Raw genomic sequence first — 26,640 nt, forward strand, 5'->3', positions numbered from 1 at the left:
TTTATTTTTTTAACTGTAGGGCAAAATGCAGACGCTCCCTTGAATCTCACCCTAGATGTAGTACAGCAGAGAATACGAGAACACCTATCCTCTCTTTTTATTTTTTTCCTTCCTTCCACCAACACCACCACCATCTGTCCCTTTCTTCCATTTCATGTGCTCAAGCAATATCCACACCCCTCTCATAGCAACAGCACAACGCCGCCCCCCCCCCCGCGCCTTGCAGTGGATTTTTCTTCCCCTGGATCTTCGCCTCGCACTATGCAGACGGTCCCTTGGCCCTGCCTGACGGTTCGCTGTGTTCCCCCCTCCCCCACCAGCCGTGCTCCTGTTTCACTCAAAGATGGCGTCGGCTCTAGAACCCCTGGTCTTTGGCTGCATTTTTTAGGCTTGTTGTTGTCTCCGTTTCGCACTGTTTTGGCACCTTCTCCTCGGCGGCTCGACACGAAATCCCGGTGAGTAGCAGCGGAAGCCGGATGGGGGAACCGTGAGATTTTTGTACACGGTCTCCTTTACCCGAGCTTCCCTCTCGGAAACCAGAACCGAACCAGCTCGGGCTTTCTGGGGAACCGCGAGAGGTAGGGGGAGAGAGGGGTACGAAAGGGATGGTGATCGCGGAGGTGGGTGGGGGATACGGAGGGGGGGAGCCGAGGCCTAGCTACTCCGCTCCAGCGGCCTTGTCTTCACCGAACCGCGGGGCTGTAGCGTTACGTGGGAGGGCGGTTGGTTCGAGGGAGGAAGTCAGCGAGGTGGGGACCGCTCGTAGGTACGCGTCTAAGCAGGCAGAAGCTCCTCGCCCATACCAAAGGCTGAGAAGGAGGCCCGTACAACATGTAATACTGCAGAATCCGCGGCTATGATTTCTTATTTTTTTTGCACTTGCCCGCTAGCCGAGATGGCCGTCTGCAAGTTGCATTGTGCCTTTTTACAAGGCCGCGATCTCACGTTAATATCTGAATGACATTCAAAATGGTATTATTTGCTGGGTTTGCTGCGGTGTGTCGGTTAATATTGTCTGGAATATCGGTCGAAGGGTGAAACGTTTTTTTTTAGTTTTTTTTAGCTGAAGCGCTGGCTAACCCCTCGTTTCATGCTGTTTACGTTTCAGGTTAGCGAGCAACATTAGTAACATAATTGTAACGTTAGCTCGTTGGTTAGCGAGCTAGCTTCTAACGTTAGCTTGCTAAACAACAGCAGTTAGCGGGAAGGCTTGTTGTCAGATACTTAGCTGCCCAATATCATATCAGTGAGAGTAAACAGCACCGCAGGAAACAGTTTGGCAATGCGGCAATTGACCAAGCTTTGATTTTTAGCTAGCCTCTCAGCTAATGTTTGCTAACAGTCTGTGTTTTGACTGCATCATGTTTACCTTAGCAACCCAACGAGCCCAATGGGCAACTTGCTGGTGTAGTTTTTAGGAAGATGTTGTTTACCCTTTTATCCCGCCTCATTTTCACCATTATATGAGACACCTGTGCAATTTCTAGTAATCGTTAGAGGTTAAGTTACCGGTTTGTTTTGTACTATTCTGGCTGTGTATATCTATGTAATATGAGAAGTGTATGGTTGTTGTTAAGTGATTCCTCTTTTTATTCTAATTTCCAGTTTGTTAGTAGTGCATTGTCAAACCTCATAGTGCTTTCTGAGGGCATGCATGGCTTTGTTTATACATCTGTGTGAAGGCACAGTTATGGTGTGTCAATGTTGTTTTCTCATTCAAACTCATCCTTTACTTATACTTAACTTTGTTGCAATATTTTTTTCCTACTTTATCAACAGGTGTCACTTGTTTTCTGCGAGGCTTTCCTAACCTTTGATTCTCTGTGTGTTATTTTCTTTTTCTGTGCAGGCTATGTCAGCTACCGAAGCGCAATAGGCAGGTGATCAGTTGTGGTTGCTCCCTGGGGTGAGATATCTCTTCCGTCCCAGAGCTGTGAAGCTCAGACTGCTGGAAGAGTAAAAGACAGCGAGAGCAAAGTAAAGACGAGGACACGTGGGTGCAGGATAAAAAAAAGTCACCATCTTGTGGAATGTTATAATCTTCAGAAAACATTTACTGTGTTGCCCTCACCATAATCATTGAAACACAAATTTCTTGGAGACCATGATCGTCGTTCACAACTCGCATTGAGAATTGGCTAGTTTGCCAGTGGCAGGAAACTGACTGAGCAGTTTTTATTGTCCGTGTATAGGTACTTTGCGACAGGCAAAGTGGGAAACGCCTTATTTTTTTGAAGGCCCTTGTTATTGTCAACATCTACTCTACCCTACGTTGTGTGCATTGGGAGTTTAAGTTGAGAACAGACCTGCTACTTCCTCCACTCCCCCTGCTTCTCGCCAGGGACCTTCACCTGGCTGGGAGTGGGTGGTGGGTGGACTGCATTTTACCAGGTGGAGTGTTGGCTCAGGGGGTTTGTGCTATGGTCAGCTGCTCATTACCGTGCTGCTCATACTCAGCTTCTGAGGGACTCTCTGTGCGACCCCAGGACAAGGGATAATACGCAGGCAGGGGGCAAAGAACAGGAGGCGGCGCTACGGCGCAGGCCAGGTGTTTCCTTGGCTTACAGTCCCTTTTTGTGTGTGTGGTCATTGCGGTAAGGCCTCAGGGCCCCCGTGCCCACCCAGACCGCAGCCATGGTGAAACTGGCCAACCCAATGTACACCCAATGGATCCTAGAGGCCATCAAGAAGGTGAAGAAGCAAAAGCAGAGACCATCAGAGGAGCGCATTTGCAATGCGGTCTCCATGTCCCATGGTCTGGACCGCAAAACGGTTCTGGAGCAGTTAGAGCTCAGCGTCAAGGATGGTACCATCCTCAAGGTCACCAACAAAGGTCTAAACTCCTACAAGGACCCTGACAACCCAGGGCGCTTGGCTCTGCCCAAGCCCAAAGGTAGTGGCAGCTCTGGAGTAGGAGGTGGAAGTGGTGGTGGAGGAGGAGGTGGAAGTGGAGGAGGAGGAGGAGGGGAGGAAGTGGTGGTGGAGGAGGAGGAGGAGGAGGAGGAGGAGGAGGAGGCGGCGGCAGCAGCAGCAGCAGCTCTCACTCCCATTCGGGGAAGAAACCGGGACTCGACTGGAACAAGTTGATCAAACGGGCGCTGGAGGGGCTCCATGAGCCCGGCGGCTCCAGCTTAAAGAACATTGAGCGCTTTCTCAAGTGCCAGGCTGATGTGGCAGCCTACTTGTCGGGCAGCGGCTCCATGGGGCCCGGCCTCTTCCACCAGCAGCTGAGGGTGGCCCTGAAGAGGGCCGTGGCTCATGGACGCGTGGCCAAGCAGGGTCCTCTGTTCCAGCTCATCAGCCGCAGCAGCTCCCTGGATGACGGCACTGGGACGGTGTCTCTGGAATCGCTACCACCTGTCCGCTTGCTGCCCCATGAGAAAGACAAGGTAATGTCTCTCCATCTACATGTGCCTCAAACATGCATGTGAAGATGTATGCACGCACCTCAAACTTACACACAGTGATAAAATGCATGAAATAGTAAACACCTGGTCACATTCGTTATGGGCATTATCGGTAGGTGAAATAGATATAATAATTATCATTTGGGTGTTGCTGATAACTGTTGATAGCAAATGTTTTAGTGTATGTATACATTACGCTTGTAAAAAGATAAATGGGTGTAAAGCACTTTGGTCTGATATGTGTGATAAGCTCACGGATATCCTGTTGAAACAACTGTAGTTGTGGCAATTGTGACAAGAAATGTGATGTGCTCCCCAAGTGAGTGTGAAAACACCCTCTCGTGGTCTTTTTGCAATCCACACAACATTCATTCTACTTACATAATAGCTGCTGCACACCCAGTTGTGTCCGGATGTATCAGCTGGCAAAATACCCAAGACCATGTTTAAATTGGTCATGGCCTACAGGCCTGTAATTTACTACATCACAGTATAGACTTTGACTGTGTGAATTTTATTTGTGCGTTTTCATCCAGGCTATGGTGTAGTGGTTTACACCAGATAGCGCGTGGCAAAGTCATTTTAGAAGTGGCTGAGAAGGGTTGAGCATTGTGTGTAAGATCAGACAGATACCAGAGTGAGGATCTTTTCCAAAAACTGGAGTCTGCATCTCGCTCTGTGTTTAATACGTTATCAGTGTGTGTTGGGTGCCATTGGTCCAGGCTACTAGAGTAGAATACTAGAGTGATGCTGGGTGGGCGGCTGGTGGGCCGGTTTTCAGCAGAGGAGGAGGTCAGGGGAGAGAGTCATATGGCTCTCAGCCTAGTGTAGGGAGTGTGGACCAGCTGCATAGCTGCTCCCTGTCAGTGGATGGGTGGGTGGAAGAAAGAAAGGAAGAGAGGCATGGGGAGGAACCCAGACAAGTGAGAGAGGTGGTCTGTAGTGTTGCCAAAGGAAGAGGCCTGGATGACGCAAGCTACAGGCCTCTGTAACCAGAAAGGGAGGCAGAGATGTAGAGGGAGAAGAAAGCGAGAGAGACAGAATGAGTTAGAGAGAGAGAGAGGGAGAGGCAGACATGCAGGCGACAGACGAGAGAGGAAACACACCCACTTTTGTAACCTGATCAGAGAGAGCAGCCGGCTGCTAACCTCTACTTCTAAGGGCCAGGGACATGTGTACACACACACGCTTGCATATAGAAGCATGCAAAGGGAGAAACACAGAACGTGCACACAGACATAAACACAAACTGAGTGCATTCTGGCACGAGACCACACACCCACACCAGTTGACATGTCCTAAATCCTCTGCTTCAGAGGCCTGCGGACGGAAAAAAACGTGTATTCTAACAACCAGCGTGTAAATAAACCCGTTGGAGCTACACACTACTATCCGCCACTCTCGTGGCCCATCATTGGCTCAAATGTCACTTAGGTTATCAGACAGCTGGTAGGTCTGCAGGGCACTAGATCAGCTCTAAACACTGTTTTGACTGGCTCCTGGCTTTAGGCCCCGGTGTGGGTGCAGAAGCTCCTGGTAAAGACACACACACACACACACACACACACACACACACACACACACACACACACACACACACACACACACACACACACACACACACACACACACACACACACACACACACACACACACACACACACACACTAGGATTATCCTAGAGAGCAGGCTGGAGTCACATGAGGTCTGCCTAACACAGTGACCTGCTTGGCTGCAGATGGCCAACTCTGAAGACGAACAGATATCAACCTCCTCTTCCTCTCTGACTCAGCTGCTGAATGGCCTGCCACTCTGCCTCACGGCGCCAAATGAAAACTCAAAGTAATGCACACCTCAGTGTGAAAACAATGTTTTTACACGATTTTAATTCCTCTTTTTTTTTTTTTTTTTTTTTTTTTATGTAACATTGCACCAGTAAATATCAGTCAAATTCAAACTAAATATTGGCAGAGAGTGAATTTTAGCACCCTGTTGCATCGGTGAATTTTTTTTTTTTTAATCAGTCAAAGATTATGAATTAAACGTGTGGACATGAATAGGGAGATTTTGTTGTTTGTGAGTCACTCATTTTCAGGCTAGATGTGGCATGGAAAAACCGCTGCAGCAGTGAGAAAATTGACATTGTGTTTACTCTTCCTCCCCGCTTCTTGTTGTGATGTTGCTTTCATATATCTCTCCGGAGGATGCAACCTTATTGCTGCTCAATCATGTGTGTTTTCCGAGTGACTGTTGGCTTGTTCTTGATGTATGTGTTAGCCTGTGCCTGTGCCAAGTGGCATTATGCATCAAAGAGATAGAAGCTGTGCGCGGTAGACGATCACTCTCCTCCGTTCCCCTACTCTTCCAACGGTGCATCATTGCGGTATTGCCCCGCATGATTGCTAACGGTTATGATTTCCCAAGGAAAGGGGGAGAGAGAGAGTACAAGTGAAGGCACAGGGGGGAGGAAAATCAAAACAAATGGCCAAGCACTGGCTTTGACCCCATTTGCGGGGAGATTTGTGTACTCAACATGCTGATGTTTGTGTCAGAGCGCTCCATTCAAACAGGATCCCAGACCCTATTTTTGTCTCACCCTAATAGGGTGCCATTGCCAGGTCATGAAGGGGGAGGTGAATGGGGGAGTGAAGTCAACCAGGGGTCACGGATATATAGATGGCAAACCTCATTGCCTCCCTAAGCACCCGTTAGCAGTATGAGGCTACGGCCATTAGATTGGATGGGATGATGCTGAGCCTTTGTGTGTGTGTGTGTGTGTGTATCCCGTGTGGTTATATAGTTGTGTGTGTGAGTATGATGTTCATCCCATCATAATAGGCAAGAGCAGTCTCCCTGCCCCGCGGTTGCCCCCCCCCCCCCCCCCCGGGGTGAACCAGAGTTCTCGATGTCGGCGTGCGGTGTCACGGCGAGGACGTGTGAAAAAAGTGGCTCGTGGAACAACATCCACGCACGGTCACACTTTCTGCTTGCGCACGGTGTTGTGGTTGCTGTGAGTTCCCTCCAAAACGTCCCACTGACCCCGTAACAGGCTAGCATTCTGCAGCTAATGGTTGCTTTGCTGGTAATGGTTGTGGAGCTGCTACATTAGCTTATTATGAACCATCGTGGATCTATTTATTCCACTTTCCGATCAACCCCCCACCTGTCTCTCTCCCATCACACACATTACCTCCGCTTGTGTTGGCTCAAGGTGAAGACATCATGTATCGTCACTCAGGTGACCGTGAATACAAAATGCCCTCCGACATCGATTATGTGCCTCGGGTGCAACCTGCTTCTCTCTCTCTCTCTCTCTCTCTCTCTCTCTCTCTCTCTCTCTCTCTCTCTCTCTCTCTCTTTTTCTCTTTTTCTTTTCTCTTCCCTTCCCTTTCCATCCCCCATCATGTGGCCATCACAGGAGATGATTTTGTGTGTTCGCAGGATGGATGGAAACATTCTCAGGGTTCGCACCACGCCACAGAAATGCTGGGGAAAAGTTGTGCGCAATGAAATGGTCTCCCTTGACTCCCTATTGTCAACTCGAATTTCAGATTTTGGACTGATCCAATTTCTTTTTTTTCGAGTAGGAGGTGAAGCGTGTAGAAATTCTTTATTTCGGCCTCCATTTTCTTGTCAGGCATCTGTTGTTTCCATTCTGCCAGAGCCCTGGCCTCAGTTGACCCATTATTAGTCCCCCAAAGTTGAAAGCGCTTGTTCCACTCTCTGATGGCACCAGCTTTAACCTCATGCTGCGCTGCTACCACAGACCCACTTCTTGTTTGACATTTAGCGGGACACACCAGCAGAGAAATGGAAAAACTAAAGAGCATTCATTTATTTAAAGGGTGAGTTCACACAAAACGTGCTGGACATATTTTCTTTTTTTCCCCTAAGGGGTATCTTTCCACGTGTGTTATCTGTGTGTATTTTTTTGTATCAGAGTATGGTGCTCATAGTAGTTAAAAATGACATTTAAACTGTTTCCAGAAACGGTGTCCTCGAGTTACTCAAGACAGTCATGGATGTACAGTGCTCAGCATAAGTAAATACACCCATGCTAAAGTTGACTAACAAGAGGAATAAAAAATCATCTTTAGGAAATTGATCTTAATACCTAGAGATTGGCATGGTTTTATTTCAGTTAGCCTAATAGCTGGTTTGATTTGCATTGAGAGATGATCTTTTGGAAAGTACCCCATGCCAGTCTCTAGGTATGGTGAAGGGTATGTGATGATGTGGGGGGGGGGGCTATTTTAATTCCAGAGGCCAAGGGAACTTTATCAGGATGCATAGTATCCTGGATCCATGAAATATATATATTGGCCTTTAAAAATAAAAAGCTGCCTGCCTCTATGGGAATTTAACATAGGGGTGTACTGACTTATGCCCCCTGTATTTTAAGGAAGAACATTTGTTTATTCACGATACATTATTCATTCACAAAGAAAATTGGTGTCCTTAAAGGTTGGATTTTTCCTAATTTTTTATTATTCCAAAAGATGATTTTTTTCTTTCTTTCTCTTTACACTTATGCTGAGCACTGTATTATAAAAACTGGATACAGTGTTCGAGGTGGAGCCCTGTCATTGCTCAGTGGCACGTAAAGCCATCATCGCCAAAAAGGACCCGGATGATCGGCACTACTTTGCACTGTGCGACCCATAGAGCAGGCGCACCGGATTCTGATATTGAAACGAGTCATTTCGCGGGGCTTGTGACACTCCAATTTATTTTATTTTATTTTTTTTTACTTTTCATCTAGACTACAGTACAGGCCAAAAGTTTGGACACACCTTCTCATTCAATGTGTTTCTTTATTTTCATGACTATTTACATTGTAGATTCTCACTGAAGGCATCAAAACTATGAATGAACACATATGGAATTATGTACTTAACAAAAAAGTGTGAAATAACTGAAAACATGTCTTATATTTTAGATTCTTCAAAGTAGCCACCCTTTGCTTTTTTTTGATAACTCTGCAAACCCTTGGTGTTCTCTCAATGAGCTTCATGAGGTAGTCACCTGAAATGGTTTTCACTTCACAGGTGTGCTTTGTCAGGGTTAATTAGTGGAATTTTGTCCCTTATTAATAAAAAAGCGAAGGGTGGCTACTTTGGAGAATCTAAAATATAAGACATGTTTTCAGTTTCACTTTTTTACGTTTTTACGTTTTTTGTTAAGTACATAATTCCATATGTGTTCATTCACAGTTTTGATGCCTTCAGTGAGAATCTACAATGTAAATAGTCATGAAAATAAAAAGGAAACGCATTGAATGAGAAAGTGTGTTCAAACTTTTGGCCTGTACTGTATGTCTTTTTGAAAATAATTATGATTAAAAACTGTCCATAGTGAGCTCTCTGTGCTTCCTCTGTTGATTTTGTAGCGGCGGCCTACCATGGCAAATTTCTGCCACTTTTAAATTGTCCTGCCGCTCACATTGCAATTTAACAACAAGTAGAACTATTCAGAGGTTATTGGGCCCGTCCAGTTTAACTCCACATACTGTTGTGTTGATGGAGTTTATTGTCAAAACGTTCGCTTTCTTCTGAGTCGACTATTAAAAGAACAGCTCCACCTAAAACGTCAGACAGACCTGCCCCCACTGCTAAAAAAATCCTAAAGGAATACACTGGCTCTCTGTCTACCTTATCACAAAATACATGCCGGCCAGTGTGTTTTTATACTGTGTGTAGTCTTAGCACCAGCCATCATTTGCCTATTTCAGTGAAGGTGTTCCAGTTTGACCCTATTGGCTGCAGAACAACAACCAGGAACAGACGCTGCGAGCCATGAGCCCATCCAAACAGCATTAGCAGCAGTAGTGTCAGCGCCCATGGGGGAGCACTTACCTCAAGCTCACCAGTGACTGTGATGTGAATGGCATTTGGCACGGGAAGTGTAGCTGTGTGAGGCCTCGCGTATGGCTAACCTCACCGCCCCTCAAATAGAGCCAATGTGTTGAGCAGCTGTGGAAGTGACGGCTGGAGCCCGGCCAGCCCCGCTCCGTTTGATGCAGTGATTTAGCTTTGTGCTCCCTGGCTAACCTCGACGTTAATGGAGGGTGATGCTTGGCTGAAAGGGAGCACACGTTGGCACAACACACGGTCTTCCTCGGGCTGTTGTAGATGTCACATTCAAATGTAGACCAGCCACTTTCAAGTCATTCCCCGGCCAGCGAGGCTACAGGGATTTCAGATCTTCTACCTGTCAACTGATGTCACTTAAAGGACAAATCTGGCGCAAAATGAACCTAGGGGTTAATGACATGTGTGTACTGTGTTCACCGTTCTCTGGGATATGTTTTTCATGCTAATCGAATGTGACCAGTTTTATCGCAAACCGCTAATTGGCTTATAACGCTAGTCGTCGGGGCACGGGTAAAGTTAAAAAGAAATCGCTATTTCTATACCACTAACAAGGCTCAAAATAGCACCACACTTCCACGGTAGCATAATGAGGGTCCCTACATGTAAACAGTCACGACCAGTCGAACGACGAACGCCGTGCAACCAGTAACGTAGCTCAAACACAGCGTTCGGCGTTCGACTGGTCGTGACTGTTTCCCCAAGATGGCGCCCGCCTGTATACGTGAACGGTACTGTCTTTCTAAACTATCTTTTTAATAAACTGTCTGTACACTTACAAAGTTCTCAATGCTTCTGTTTACATATAGGGACCCTCATTATGCTACCGTGGAAGTGTGGTGCTATTTGAGCCTTGTTAGTGGTGTAGAAATAGTGATTTCTTTTTACTTTACGCGTGCCCCGACAACTAGCGTTATGAGCTAATTAGCGGTTTGCGATAAAACTGGTCCCATTCCCAGAGAACGGTCGACTCGGTACACATGTTATTAACCCCTATGTTCGTTTTGCGCCAGATTTGTCCTTTTAAACATCCGCGCATACATGTTTTGTGTCCTCCTGTATGAAAATGCGCCGTGGCGAGTTGAGGTGTGTCTCGTGACGGTTTGTGCTTAGTGCCATCTAACGACTACAAGTGCAAATGTGTTTGTGTTGTCTCTGCTTGCACGGTGTGTCCCGTAACGGTGATCAATGAGTTTGTGTTGGAGGTGGGGGGGCGGCCATAAGGGAAGTGTGGTGGTGGTGGTGGTGGTGGTGGTGGTGGGGGATGCCGAGATTGGGCTCCCATGTTAATGAGATCCTTGACTTGAGACGAGACAAGGACAACAGCGGCGCATTTTCCCTCTTTCCTCTTTTCTCCCATTGCCTTTCATCCCTTCTCCCCTCCTCCTCCTCCATTTCTCCCGCTCCTTTCGTCCTTCCTCCATTGTTCTCTCCTTCCTGTCTCACTCTCCTGTCCTCTGTCTTTGGATAACAGAAGCCTTTTAATAGAGGGGAAACCAGGCCACCCCTAGTTGTTTTCTGTAACCTATTATCTCTATGCACAAGGTCTCAGACTGTGCTGCATGTTGCCTCAGCCCTCGGGTATTCATTTTGCCGTATGAAAACAAAACGAAGAACTAGGCTGACACTGGAGCTCAGTGTTGTGCTTAAGTGAGCCATAAAGCATGAGTGGGTGTGGCAGCTGGGTCAGACTAGGGTACCTTCACCTGTCCATCTGTGTGTAGGCGGTTATTTAAAGAGGAACTCGTAAGACATGTTTTCATGGCATTTCAAGTCCACCCAGTCAATGCGGCTAGTTGCTAACAGTTGCCACAAGGCGTGTCTTTTTGGCCCAAAGCAATGTTTTGTTCCTGAGCACTCCTGACGTTGGGGGGGGGAGAAGAGCACATGCCAAAGCATGAACACACAGGCTAAAAATAGACACACACACACACACCATAAGTCAAAAGACAACCGTGAGTCTCAACAGTCAGTCGATGTAAGAAATTTCTAGTACGATGTTGTCGTGTAAAAGCAATCCTGGCAGTCAATGCTGGCCGAGGTAGAAAAAGGCTGAAAGGGGGCGGAAAACCGGCTCTCAGGGGGAATTTGAGGATCGTGTTTCACTGTTCCAACATCCCTGTCGTGGAGGGAGGATTAGCGTTTCATTTCTTTAGTATCTGTTGGGGATTAATTTACAGTGGCAGCCAGTAACTGAAGCCTCACTGTAACGTGCGTATCTGTGAAAGGCGATTCGCGTGCTCTTGGCTCGTGTTTACCCGAGCGCTCGCGGGCCGAGCGGGAGCAGTTGACCTCCTCCAGCGGGGAAGGGGTTAAGCGTCAGGAATGATTGAGGTGTTGGTCGCACGCAGGCTGCTCAGACTGCTGCCGCAGATTTTCTCTCTTTCTTTACACTTTCCATTTCCTTCACTCTCCTGCCCTCTGGATTCTTATTTATGTCCTCGCTCTCTCCTCTTTTTTTCTTTCTTCTTGCTGCTGACTTCCATTTCTCTCCAGTGACTTTGTTGGTTTGTTTTGCAGCCCCGAATATAGCTATTCTCATCACGCATTCAGGTCATTATTAATGATTTGTTTTGGAGTCTTGCAGTACAATCCGGTAGATGATCCCCATTTTATATACTTTTACCTGTGAAAATGTAAAATGGTTTCAGAAACAGAGAACTAGTGCTTATACATTTATCCTCAAGGAAGACTCCATCGTCCTCTGTGCACCTAGCTCGTCTGTGCTTATCTGCCTCTCTCTCTTCGCTACTCCTTCTTTACACCCTTCCCCTCTTTCTTTACCTCTTTCTTCCCCTACTCCCTCACTCCACTCCATACACCTTTTGTATCTCTTGCTCTCTCTGTCCCTGTGCTGTTAGGTGGGTGGGTAGAGAGTATGGGGGGTGTTGGAAGGAGCCTGAGTCAGAAGGAAATGAACCCAATAAATCAAGCTCTTGTCCCTGTCTGCTCCGTGCCCGGACCTGCTGCCTGCCCAGCTCACTGCAGCTATGTGCGTTCACGCTACATTTACATGCACAAAATATCTCTTTTTTTTTTTTTTTTTGCCCTTATTCCACAGAAAGACAATATTCTGACTAAGCTGTTTACATGGCTAATAAAGTGCATATATCCAATTTATAATAGCATTTACATGCAGCTGTGCAAAATAGGATATTTGTTCTAAGTTTTCCACCGGTGGCGGACTTGTTTGACCCTCTTTCATTGTGGGGTGGCTGTTGCTCAGACGTAGAGCGGGTTGTCCTCCAATCACAAGATTGGCAGTTCAAGCCCCGGCTCCTCCGGCCGCATGTCGAATTGAATTTCACTACGTTGTACTGTACGATTGGATGAGACTAAAAGTTTCTTCTTTCTTTCTCTTCTCCTTCTTTTCTTTCATTCCTTTGACCAACCTTCTTAAAAAAAGGTCGGTGTTACGATGTTTGGGCATATCCAAATATCCAAAAACATGTTGATATCCAAGTCTTTTCATAATGTTTTAAAAATAGGTGTGTTTCTCCTTCCAACCAGAGATGTGGACTTTTCTTTTGGGCATGCATCTCTACCCCAACCTTCCAAACTGTTGGCTAGTTGGTTTGTGTACAACAACCATAGCAACGCACAAAGCTGACCATAAGCCGTAAACAGGCTGTAAACGGTCTCAAACTGCGGTAAAAACCCTGATTGAGACGCACGTTCCGAATGAGCTGTATGCATGTCCAAAGAATGCTGCTAAAACCCGAATAATACCGGCATATCCCACGTCCTAATTTGAAAATGCTAAATTTGGAATATCCAAACGGAATATGCTGTTTACATGACCTGTATCAAATTCAGAATATTGTCGTATTTGGAAAAATTGAATATCAGTGTGCATATAAACCTACTCCCTGTTGTCCTGAAGAAAACCTTGTTAACACCATCTTCAGTGAATGTCATGTTGTTGTTTTTCCTATTTTAAAATGAATGATTGGATTTTCCCCTGAGAGTTGAAGTAAACGTTATGACCTTAGGTGTGTGCTTTCTTCAAAGTTTGAAATTTTACAATTATGTAAAATATGCAGATTAGTATCTTCTCATAGTGTATCCTGTGTGGTCACCAGAGGTGTGCTTGGGAATAGACTTCCTTTTTAAATGTTTTAGTTATTTTTGCCAGCTATCCTGTAAATTCATAGTAAGTGATAGACGTTATGCCAGTATGAGGGTATGTTGAGGAAAAAAATCTAACAATAAACAACATTTTTATATCCGTGCTTAGCTAATGTTAGCTACCGACCGTTACCTTGAAACCATCCAGCAAATAGACGGTACCGTAGGGCGATTTAACGTCACCGCTCATTGTACACACAGTTTAACAAGAAAACAAAGCGCTGAGTGAACATTACTAGCTACCAATGGTCAGGTACCGGCACAAACTACAGCTTCATAAATCGGTTGGATTAATTGAATCAACAGCTCAACAGAAAGCATATGCTTGGTAAAGGTAGTGTGCGTTACAGGTCTGTTAAGTTGCTTCATAATATTGAAAGCACATCCTATAAGTGTGAGTAATGATAACCATTCCTTCACTCAGGTACGTGAACCTGGCAATGTTGCTGTGTCTGTTGCCGTGTCTCGTTTCACAAAAGGTGTAGCTTCATTGTGTCTGTAAAAGCATCCGTCTGTCCCCTGGGCATTTCTTAATGGTTTATTGTGTTCTAACTTTGAATAATTAGTAAGATAATTAGGCTTTTTGGATCGTGATGAACCGAAAAAGAGTGTCAAAGTGCAAAACAATCTCTGATGGTTAGGCTAATCTGAATTAAAGGGATACTTCACCGATTTAGCATTCAGCTTTGTATCAGTAGAAACCCGATAGTATTTCTGAATGACCGTGCCTCCCTCCCTCATGTCCCCCTGAGACGAGAGATTTCTGCATTTGGGGCCTGGAAAAAATCTTCCGATGACGTAAAATGACGATTTTTGCGTCATTGGAAGATTTTGCGTTACAGGCAAACGGACTACAGCCAGTAGTAGGATCTACTTCCGTATGTTTTCAACACGCCACAGGGGTTGGACTGCCGAAGTCTGGCCGAGGTATTCCGAATGAAAACGACTGTCAGCCATCTTGAATCTTCGCTAAACAGGCTTTCGGTTTTCAGCAGAAAACATTTACAACAATTATCTGCATTCAAACTACCGGACATGTGTACCACCGGGATACATCGGTACAGATCGGAGAATATGGAGGAAACGTTATTACAGACGTAATACTCGGCACACTACGTGAGCTTCGCCTGCACGGAGACCAGCGGTGTCGCTCAATGCCGCTAGCCGGCTAGGGGGCATCCTCATCGGCTAGGTGGAAGGTGTTTTTGTTGTTGTGGAAACATGCCTGAACAACAGTGTACCGGAACCGGGACTATCCAGCTACCAGGCTGCTCTCGCCGGCCCGTGGAGGTGGACTGGCGTAGAAATAAAATCCAACTAGCTACTGCTAACTGCTGATGGAGCTTGTGACTGTTAAATGCCGACCATTCGACATTCCACGCTAATTCACGCCTGTGTTTATACTCCGTGTTTAGGTACACCAATGCTAGTATGCGTTAGCTGAACTTTACGGATCCTGCTTGCAAGTGTCCGCTCATTTAGACCACAAACTGGACTACATCCAACTTCAACGACACTCCCAACGTGAGTTCAGAGACTGTTGTGTTTTTGTTGTGGAAACATGCCTGAATAGTGTACCGGACTGTCCAGCTACCAGGCCTGCTAGCCCTCCGAGCTAGAGATGCTCTGTCGCCGGGTAAAAGAGGTGGGCCTGTTAACACGCAAGTGGTGCAGAAATGTGGTGATTTGTATCCATTTAACTGCTATCTGCTGGTGGAGTTTGTGACTGTTAAATGCCGACCATTCTACATTACACACTAATTCACGGCTGTGTTTATGCTCGGTGTTTACAGCCCACCAAGCGCTAATGCTAGGATGCGTTAGCTGAACTTTACGGAGCCTATACGGAGCCTATAAAGTGTGTGTACTAAATGTAGCCTGTTTCGTATGTCGTTTTTATATAATGTCGTTTTTATATATGTTAAATGTGTAACACCACTTGAGTCACGATGAAACGTTGTTTCGTGTATATGGTTGAAATGACAATAAAACACGCTGGAGTTGAGTTGAATGCCTCTGTCGGTCTGTCAAGTGGTAGGCGTGGCTTGGGAGTGGTCTCAAAGCAACGAAGCAGGTGCATTCTGGGATTTGGTGTTTTTCATCCATATAAGACCAAAACACATTTTCTGGCTTTTCTCGGCCTAGAAGGCACCAATTTCAATTATTTTTCACATTTCTACTACATAAGTGACCCAATTTAAAGATATATTCAGCTTTCCAGCGGTGAAATATTCCTTTAAGCACCTATGGGAGTGAACAGCAATTTTCAAGTCCTGCCACAAGTTCAGAATTGGATTGAGGTTTGGACTGTGACTCGTCCACTCCAGGACATTGTTGTTTTAAGGCTTTGGTGGCGTGCTGCAGCGAAGCATCCCCACAGCACAACGCTACCATCCATGCAGGGTTTTGTTGTTCTTACACATACAAGTTTTGTTTAATGGCCAAACGGCTCCACTTTGGTGGCATCAGATCATAGAACCTTCTTTCACTTAGTCTCAGAGTCTCCCACGTGCCTGCTGGCAAACAACAGCCCAGATGTCATGTGAGTTGTTTTCAACAGAGGCTTCCTCTTTGCTGCTCTAACATAAAGCAGAGGATGTGGAAGCAGTCGGGGCACAGATGTCATATGCACGTTGGCTGCTTCCCAAGTCTCTTATTTGATATCTCCTTGCTCGAACCGGAAGCCCTTCTAAGCAGTGATGAAGGAAACGTGAATGCAATGTAACAACCTGGGACATTCCCAGTGTCTACCATGAAGCCTTGTAGCTCCTTCAGAGTGTCACTTTAATTTATTTCGACTTTTTTTTTTTTTATTGAAATTCGTTCAAAATATTTTCACTTTGTTGTTAGAACACACTACACACAGGCCTGAAATACACACACACGCTCAGGTCCTATACGTGCACAAATGGAGAAATTTCGGAGTGAGTGCGCTGCGACTGCTGGACAGTTTTGGTGCCTTGCTCAAGAGCAACTTTGCAGTGCCCAAAACGATGTCTCCAGCTACCAGTCCACACTCTGTACTTCAGTCTGTACGGGGACTTGAACCGGCGACCCTCCGGTTCCCAACGTAACTCCCTACAGACTTCGCTACTCATCCAGTGCCACAGTTAGATTTTTCCCTGATGAACATTCTCTACTTGGTGGGGACAATATTCAGTTCCTAGTTGGAAATGGTCCTGTAGTTTGCTCTTGATTGGTACTTTTTAATATGCTTACATCAGATTTGTTTGCTATTTGTCTTCATGACATTGTTTTTGCAACCGAATTGGCTTTGCCTCGGTTGAACCGATACAGAAGGGGGTATTTAACCCGATGATCTTTGTGATTCAACCCAGTATGTGACTTCAGAAAACAACTGGTTGTACCAGTGACGAAACAAGTTGCTGGTTACCGGTTATTTTGCGTTTTTTAAATTTGAAGAGATTTGGTTTTTGCTTTTTAGTGTGATCAGGCGGTAGGGGTGTGGCGAGACACGAGATTGGGTTCACAAGAACGAGATTTTAACACTATTTTAAAGAACTTTTAGATTGATGAAATTTAATTGAATCTAAAGTCACAAAATGACTGAAAAATGAGCACTGTGAAATTTCAAATGGCTTCTCTCCTGTATTTCTAACCTCTTCAGACCTAGCCTAATAACTGCAGCGCCCCTCTCTCCTCCCAAACCCGTCCCTACAACTTATCAAATCAAATAATTATTCATTTCTTACACTGCACTATAACTTTTATTCTTGTATTTGTATCTTTCTTTTTTTAGCCTGTTTTATTTTCATGACCGTTTTTAATTGCTCTTTAATGTTTAATGTAAAGCACTTTAAGTTGCCTTGTTGCTAAAAGGTGCTATAGAAACAAAGTTCCCTTGGCTTGCCCTACAACCTCAGCCTGTCAGTCAGTCACCAGGGCATATGAACGCTTTTGTCTTGTGCCAGTCAGTCAGTTACCAGGGCAAAAGAGAACACCGGTCTGCAGTGTTTCCTTTAGGATTTTTTTTTAGCAGTGGGGGCAGATCTGTCGGAACCCCCCCACCCAGTCCCGCGCCCCGCCGCCAAATGTTTTACATTTTAAACGGAACTGACACTTCGCTGCAACACAAACAAATATATTTATTCACCTCTATTCACACACAATGAGGCATATTTTCAGTTTCAGTTCAGAAACCAAAACCCAAAGTAGGCTATAGTATGAAACCATTCATAATGAAACTAATTGCATCTTTGCCTCAAGTTGGCAGCCTTGCTGTGTGCATTTGATTTTTCTTGGCTTTTGGAAAAAATAACTCCAAGGCTTGGTTATAGGGCAATTCAGAAAGAGGTGGCCCATTAATGCTGAGTAACATAAACAGTCCATATATCTTAAAAGATCGATACTTGGCGCCTGTGTATCGATACAGTATTGCCACAGAAAATATTGCGATACTATCGATTTTTTTCCGCCACCCCTAGTATTGATATCACAAGACAACTTTTAACCTCGACGAAATATTGTAACGTATTTAATCTCGCGGGACAAGATCTCGTCGCACCTTTTTAACAAGCGGTTTTGGTCAGAAAATCCTAACTCCACCCACTGCTTTTTTGTGGTGTTGAACAATAGAATCCAAAATGGTCAAAAGGAGTTTTATAGGCACCTTGAATCCCAGTACAACACTGTTACAGAATTTTAAAAGCACAATGCAAGATCCTCCTACCAAAATTAATTTGTGTAGAGTACATGTATGTCAACTGTCAATATCACAGCCCAGATTTTTCTGTTGAAATTGCAACCGTAAATACAAATTTGACTTAACTTTTATATGCTGTATATTCGGCAGTAGACCGAATGTGTTGCTGAAAATGACTTGTGGTGTACTCTGAGGTAGCAGTAAGCCACCACTTCCCCTCAGGGCGTCCCGGAAACTTTCAAGGAGAGTCAACCCGTGGCCCCTCCCTCTTGTGTTTGTGCGTGTGAAGTGCACCTGCAGTGCTTCAGGGATGTGATTTTTCAACTTTATTGGACACACTCGTCCTATTTGATGCCTAACAACATATTAAGTCTTATCCTGCCTTCTGTTTGCCTGGACACAAACCTGGCTTAGTCCTGCGCTTGTGTGCATATCCGAGAATGTGTTTGTTCTGTGTCACTGAGTACACACCTGCTGGCATGGTTTGTGTTTTCGGGGACAGACTAGGGCCGGGGCGATCTCAAGAAAGTCAAATATCACGACATCCTTGACCAAATACCTCGATGTCGATATTGCGATGATATTGTAGGGTTGACAAGAGACCAGCTACAGCCATTAGTTCTGAAAAAAGTCATTAAAGATCATTTTTGGGGCATTTTCGGCTTTTATTTTGACAGGACAGCTGAAGACCTGAAAGGGGAGAGAGAGAGAGAGGGGGGGGGGGAATGACATGCAGCAAAGGGCCGCAGGTCGGAGTCGAATCCAGGCCCGCTGCGTCAAGGAGTAAACCTTTTATATGTGGGCGCCCACTCTACCAACTGAGCTATCCGGGCACCCTGAGAAAAGCAATTTAGTTAGTTTTGATGCTCCCGATTTGATTTTACATTCACTTGATTTAGGTGGTGCCCAAAAGTTTTGGAAAAATCATGGAATTTCTTTTAACACAGCATAATTACATGTCATTAATAAATGTATTTTCACATCATCTTAACCTCAACGTTCTATTCGGGGAGCGATATTATGAATCCCACTATGAACCACATAACTAGTCATTCATTTTATAGTTAAACCTCTGAGGGTAAACTTTAACACAGATTTTTATTCTTATTATATAATGTCGACTGACATTTTCAGGAACACATAGTCATGGAAAAGCATTGGTTAAAATGCGTGTGAACCCTGCATATTACAATATCCAAAACGATATCTACTCTCCTATCACGATATCGATATAATATCGATATGTTGCCCAGCCCTAGGACAGACTAAAAGATTTATGCAGCACTACACCAGGAATGAATGTCTGATGCCATGTTCCAGAATAAGTGTCAAATGGGACGTGTTGCAGTGGAATTAAACTCCCCAGCCAGTCCAACCAAAGATACACCGAGAATAGCTTTTGATCACACAACACAGAAGTCGGCAGAGACATTGACACACGGTGGCAGCCTCTAACGTGACACGCCACTTAAATTATACACGCTCCCTCGTCACCGTGTAGCTCTCACGCTCGTCATTATCCTAAACTCTCTGTTCACAGATCCACATGCTCTGTGGTTTTCACTGTAGTTCTCCAGTCCGCTGTTGGCTTGTTAATGCACACAGCAACAGTCATTCACTGTGGCAGGGCCACTTTGTTGTTTTCACTTGTACAATTAAGCTGTTAAGTTGACTGACGGTCTCAACTCCCCCCAGACTCTAGATGTGTGCTGCACTACGAATGGAAGAATTTCAAAATCACCATGTGAAAAGGGTTACACAGTACTCTACCTTTTTTTTAAATAATAGATAACACAGTGTTAGAATTTTGTACAGAACTTTGTTGGCAAAATGTCATTTTAAAGAATGGGTTGTAAATATTTGGTAGTGTTCTGACGCTAAAATAAATATGCGGAGTCGGGAAGTGCCTTCGAGCGTCAAGGTGGCGATTTAAATAAATATATGTTCATGGGAGCATCTAGTGTGCGGACTCTGTTTCCATCTTTAACTTGTTCTTCTGTCCAGCACCTAGTATTTATTGTCTGGATGGGCGCGCTTTTGTAAACCTTTATTACAAATAAAAAATTTGACGCGCTAGGTGAACGGTTAAGGGACCACCAAAGTTATTACATTTCATCCTGAGGGGGACGTAAATGTATGTCCAAAATGCCATGGCAATATACAATATTTGTCGAAACCTTTAATTTTAAACCCTAAACATCAACCTCATAGTGGTGCTACAGAAAAACTCAAAAAAAATGTCATTAGGATTCATCATCTGGGAACCATGGAATATCTTTACAAACTGACATTGTCATCCATAGAGCCATGCCATTTAGCGTGGCTAAATATTACAGTTTTGGCATGGCCACTTTGTTGTTTTGACTTGTACAATTAAGCGGTTAAGTTGTCTGACGTTCTCAACTCCCCCCCCCCCCCTCCCCCCTCCCCTCTCTTTCTCTTCTGTCCGTCTGCCAGCCGGTGGCAGAGCCCATCCCCATCTGCAGCTTCTGCCTGGGCACCAAGGAGCAGAATCGCGATAAGAGGCCCGAGGAGCTCATCTCCTGCGCCGACTGTGGCAATAGTGGTGAGTGAGTGCTGCTCTGTGACCAGTAGGACCCCAGATCCTAGCACCATTTCAGTCTGTGACTTGGTTAAACTGTCCTAGGAACCACAGAGGAAAAGGATCCAATCAGCGGTTTGCAAAGTATAGATTGGTTGGAAGTGTGATTGGTTAGAATACACGCAGTTATAGAGAGGGAGCGTGCATTTATGGCGGGGGCGGGGAAGAACTCTCCGCTCTGCATTGACTTCTATTGAGTGAGGGTTCCTCCATGTCAATTTCATCTGCTAGCAAACGACAGAAAAATGCCTAAAAGCTGCTGTGGGGTGATATTTACTACCAACAATGTAAAGAACCCATAACTTAAGTTTGTATAAGCTGCCGACCCGAAAAACTGAGCTTTTATGAAGACAAAAGTGGAAACAGACGTGAGGAATTAGCAGGAAGATGGGAAGACTGTGGGATCCTGACACTACGCTAACGTTATGTCCGACATTACGTGTAACCCATGACATGAAAGTTTTTATAAACTGCCGACCCGAAGAACTGAGCTTTTATGACAGATACTCAAATGTCAGTTTTAGCCTAACTGTCTGTCTGTAAGTTAAGCGAACACACGTAATGTCAGACATAACGTTAGCGTAGTGTCAGGATCCATCTTCCTGCTGATTCCTCACGTCTGTTTCCACTGTTGTCTTCATAAAAACTCAGTTTTCCGGGTCGGCAGCTTATACAAACTGAAGTTATGGGTTCTTTACATTGTTGGTAGTAAATATCACCACACAGCAGCTTTTAGGCATTTTTCTGTTGTTTGTTAGCAGACGAAATTGACATGGAGGAACCCTCATTCAATAGAAGTCAATGGAGAGCGGAGAATTGTCCCTACCCCGGTGGGTGTGGCTTTCAGATTATGACGCGATGCGCTCTGTCTCTATCATGTAGTCACAAATCTGTAGTCTCTAAAAAATAATCTCTTTTTTTAAAAAATGCATTTGTAGTGTTAAAACCAATACAAGCACAATGCCAGGCACACCATCCTGGAGCTGGAAAAAGATTACTGTGAGTGTCATTTTAGGAAGCTGCACGTAGCTATGTTCAGACACACACTTCAACTATTTCTGGTGCTTCTTCTTTTACTGAAATTTCAATTACTTTCATCTTCCTATCCAACTGCCCCTTCAACTGCTTACAGTGGTTATGTGTCCACTGACATTTCAACTGACTGATAATTCCATTAGCTATTATTTCGTCTTCTTTGACTAATTCCATTAGTCAAATGTAACTACCCCTTCATTTTGTTTTTCAGTATTTCAAACATTTCTAATTGTTCAATTGCTATTTTAAAGCTGTGAGCACACTTACCTTCTAGAGTTGTTCTGTTGTGTTATTTTGGTTATTTTTCTTTTACCTCTGCCCATTTTTTTTTTTTTTGGGGGTCCAGGATCTCATGCTTAAACTTGAGTTTGACGGACACAATAACTGACAGAGACTGGCACCGGCCTGCGTTTTCCGAGAAAGTTTGGATATAATTATGGTTTTCCTCCAGCTTAGTGAAAGCAGAGGACAGATTATGTTCCTCCTCTTTCCTCAGTGGGTTTATGTCCCAGACAAGACCATCTACTCTACAGCTACTCTTCAAAACAGCAAAAGCACAGCTCTGACAGATTGTCATTTATGTTTGAACACTCTCTTTGCAGCCAGGTTTGATTCAGTAAGGGCTTTCAATTCCAAAAGGAGTTCTTTTTTTTCCTCTTCTTTTTCAACCTGCGATGATGCAAGTGGGTCACAGCTGTCAGTCAGCGGCGGCAAAAGAGCCTGTGACGTTGACGCTGTCGTTTGTGTATGCATGTCTATCTACCTGCAGGCCACCCGTCCTGTCTCAAGTTCTCCCCAGAGCTCACAGCGCGAGTCAAGGCTCTGTGGTGGCAGTGCATCGAATGCAAGACTTGCAGCAGCTGTCAGGATCAAGGAAAGAATGCGGTGAGTGGATGAGCGAATATGGAGGCCTGGCAGCCTAACAGTGTCTGTGAGTGCTCTCTTTCCCTGCTTAAGTACCAGATAGAGATGCTGATAGACATATCTGTGGTCCTGGGATTGAGCTATTTTAGTCAGTACCGGCATGATTTCAATCTTCTTTTTTCGCCTACTTGTCAAGCGAGGAATCATTGTTATTCAAACGTTTGTAGAGAGGTTTGACGGTGAGACAAAATGCACAACATACTGCCAAGACGCACACTGACAAAAATTCATCTTTGGGGACGGAGAATAAACTGGAAAAAAAGAAGTTGCTCAAACCAATCGTGGATATTTTTCAAAGTACTGTCCGACTTTAAATGGCAAATTCATAGTAATTAAACAAAGTTTTTTTTAATGCACTTTTGCGCATACGTGGAAATCTGTTTCATTAGAATGAGCTCAGGAGCTTTGGTCAGCCCTCCAATAAATGTATCCTCAAACAAAGCGCATCACATCCATCTTATTGGAAATGGTTGACACATATTTGATTTAAAGGACAATTCCGGAGCAAAATGACACTAGGGGTTAATACCATGTGTACCGAGTCGACCGTTCTCTGGGATCTGTTTTCATGCTAATCGAATGTGTCTGTAGCTTGAAAGCTACCGCAAACCGGTGATTAGGTGCTAACGCTAGTAGTCGGGGCACAGGGTTAATTGATATTTCTATAGAGACACATTTGATTAGCATGAAAACAGATCCCAGAGAACGATCGATTCGGTACACATAGGTTATTAACCCCTAGGTTCATTTTGTGCCGGAATAGTCCTTTAACAAAACAAATAAAATGTCTTGTTCTAGCTTTCATGTACAGTACCAGTCAAAGGTTTCACTTTCTCATTCAAGTGAATGGGAAAGTTTTGACTGGTACTGTACGTTTATCATGTACAATGCCTCCCTATTAAATTGGGTCACTGAGACTAAACCTTGTCTGAGACACATCTAAAGTAGGGCTGCTCAATAATGAAAAATAAAATAATGACAATTATGTTGGCTTCGCTGCTCGGCCCCTAATAAACAGTTTCCTTGCAAAATGTAATGTGCAAAATACATAGTTTTTTTTGTGATCGTTAGGAGCCAAAATCGTGACGAAAATATGATTGTTTGCACAGCCCTAATCTAAATAATTGATAATCATCCATACTGTGTGTGTGTGTATGTACTGTTCAGGACAACATGTTGTTCTGTGACTCCTGTGACCGGGGCTTCCACATGGAGTGCTGTGATCCTCCCCTCACGCGGATGCCAAAAGGTAAGTAAACAGGACTGCTACTTTAACTCATCACCTTACCGCTTCGTTGGTCATTTACAGCCTCCCGTGGATTCAACTGAAATAATACACAAAGCTCACACATTGACCACCCTACAGTATGCGACCGTTATAGTCGTCTTCACCGCTAAGTGCTAATGTATTCGATATGTCCCCGAGCGTGTTGGTATCTGCACTGAAGCCTGTCTTGTCTTATCCACCTCAGGGTATGTGAACCTGCGCTTTTGCTCTTTCTCTCCCAGGCATGTGGATTTGTCAAATCTGCCAACCCAGGAAAAAGGGAAAGAAGCTTTTACACGAAAAGGCAGCACAAATCAAACGGCGCTACAACGCGCCGCTGGGCCGGCCCAAGAACAGGTAAAGGAATGCCTTCAGCTGATGTCGTCTGAAGACCGTGTTAGCCCAGTAGAGAGCTGCAGCAACATGCCATGTATCTGCTTCACCACAACAGCCACAACGCCTACTCTCCTACTAAAATGAGCTTACAGCAATTTTTTTTCTTTTATGGCCATTGCCCTTTTCTATTTAATTTCTTACTGATACAGTGGTGCTTATAAGTTTATGAACCCATTCTAAAGTTGTCTAAAAAGAGGAATAAAAAAAATCATCTTTTTTGAAATTGATCTTAATGCCTTAATTAAAAAAATGAGGAAAAATCCGACCTTTAAGGACACCAATTTTCTTTGTGAATGAATAATGTATTGTAAATAAATAAATGTTCTTCCTTAAAATACAGGGGGCATAAGGATACTCACCCCTATGTTAAATTCAAATCGAGGTAGGCAGATTTTTATTTTTAAAGGCCAATTCTTTCATGGATCCAGGATACTATGCATCCTGATAAAGTTCCCTTGGCCTTTGGATTTAAAATACCCCCCCATCATCACATACCCTTCACCATACCTAGAGATTGGCATGGTTTTATTTCAGTTAACTTAATAGCTGGTTTGATTTGTATTGAGATGATTTTATGGAAAGTACCCCATGCCAATCTCCGCTGCGTTGAGGAGTAAACCTCTATTGTAGGGCTGTTGGAACGAATTCCGAAAGTCGAATATAATTTGAATAGTAAAAAAGTCAATACTATTCGAATGCTGAAATTACTATTTGAATGTCATTTCTTTTTTTTATTTTTATAAATACGTTGGCTAACGTCAGCTAATCTCCCTCTTCTCACCTTGGCCTACCCGCACGTGAAAACGAAATGCTTTTGTCATGTCACGTCTGATGAATAATAGGTTAGCGGGAGTGAGAAACACAAGGCATTGTGAGGTCTTAAGATCACGGAGCTATAATGTCAGTACGGGGGGGGTTACAGGCTGTGGCTGGAAATCAGGAGGACAGGAAATGGTTTTACATGACTTTAAAATCGACATCCACCGAGCCATGCTTACGTTATCATTAGTTAGTTGTTCTTGTTTCCTAACTGCGTCGCACGTTATAGTAACGTTAGCTTAGCTGGGAGCTTAGTGGAGACCGCTAAAGTTAATGTTAGCTGCCCTACAGCTCTCACAGTTAGCTGTATTCTAAGTAACGTGACAATCTGCAAAAAACAGGTTGTTTATGAATCACTAAAATAGTAGTGACAGCACCTTTTGGCTTAGTTATTAATGCCGTTAACATCGTGGCTAAAACTATGGTTACTTGGTTTATGACACATCGTTTTGGCTGTGCTTTCTAACATGATGTCATTGTGCTAACGGAGCACCGTTAGCCTTTACAACAGAGCCGCTTCACTACCCTTGTTAGAGCATGTTTCATTACGGAGTTCTCTGTTGATTTTGGTTTGTCGCTGTGTGTTCGTGGTGGAAAGTGTAAAGAGAGCGCCGTGCCAGAAATGCAATGCACCGTGACATAGATCCCCTTCAAGGCCAGGCTGATGTTGGAAGTCCCTCTAGTGGACAGAACGTGTAACAAGAACCACATGCTTATAGTGGCATTGACAATGCATAAGCCTGAGTAGTGTAGTACATATTATTAACAGGCTGCATTTGAGCATTAAATATTCAAATATTAAAACAAATAACAGATGAAATTCGAATGGTATTATAGAGGAAGATTGACAGCTCTAGTATATGGACGCGTGCTTTACCAGGCTACCCAGGTGCCCGATAAGCAGACTTTTAAACAGACTCCTTTCCCTCCGCAGGCCGGGGCGGCCCTTCAAGAAGCTGGGCGGGCGTGGTCGACGGAAGCGCTCTGCCTCGGCCAACTCATCCTCCAGCTCCTCCTGCGAGGGTTACCCTGGTGACGACCGGCTGCTTTTTTCGATGCGGGACGATGACGACGACACGTCACAGGGCAGCCTGCGCTTCAACAACAAGACAAAGGGCCTCATCGACGCCCTCACAAAGTTCTTCACGCCGTCGCCTGAGGGCCGCAAGGCCCGGCAGGAAGTAGTGGACTATTCACAGCAGTGCCGCATCCGAAAGAAGGCCAGTCGCAAAGGAGAAGGAGATGACAGAGGAGGTAAGGAGTAGCTGTATTTTTCTGCCTATACACACAGCACTTCACTTTACCATTGTGGGATGACTTTTGGTCTGCAGATGAACACCTCTGGTTGATGCAAGATATTAGATTTTTACTGGTCCAGTTGACTAAAAGAATCAAGTTTTTCCATTATTGTAAGTATTATTATTATTATTATTACAAAAGGGTACAAGATTGGAAGCTTAGAATGTGTTACTGTAAACTGACCAAAAACTGTATTATTATACTTATAAAGGTAATGTAATAAGGTAATG

At 44.5% G+C, this 26,640-nt stretch overlaps 1 protein-coding gene across 1 annotated transcript in view; it reads left to right on the top strand.

Annotated features, from left to right (window-relative positions):
• Positions 1–275: 275 nt before the first annotated feature.
• The window catches only part of kat6a (K(lysine) acetyltransferase 6A), a 44,021-nt gene continuing 17,656 nt past the window's right edge, over positions 276–26,640 (top strand). The window contains 8 exon segments of the mRNA XM_039803461.1: positions 276–455; positions 1,850–2,964; positions 2,967–3,389; positions 20,526–20,634; positions 22,475–22,590; positions 23,797–23,878; positions 24,139–24,253; positions 26,046–26,365. Of these exon segments, the coding sequence (XP_039659395.1) occupies positions 2,635–2,964; positions 2,967–3,389; positions 20,526–20,634; positions 22,475–22,590; positions 23,797–23,878; positions 24,139–24,253; positions 26,046–26,365 (1,495 nt within the window). The 5' untranslated portion in view covers positions 276–455; positions 1,850–2,634.

The sequence above is a fragment of the Perca fluviatilis genome, chromosome 6, assembly GCF_010015445.1.
Source record: "Perca fluviatilis chromosome 6, GENO_Pfluv_1.0, whole genome shotgun sequence".
NCBI classification, from domain to species: Eukaryota; Metazoa; Chordata; class Actinopteri; order Perciformes; family Percidae; genus Perca; species Perca fluviatilis.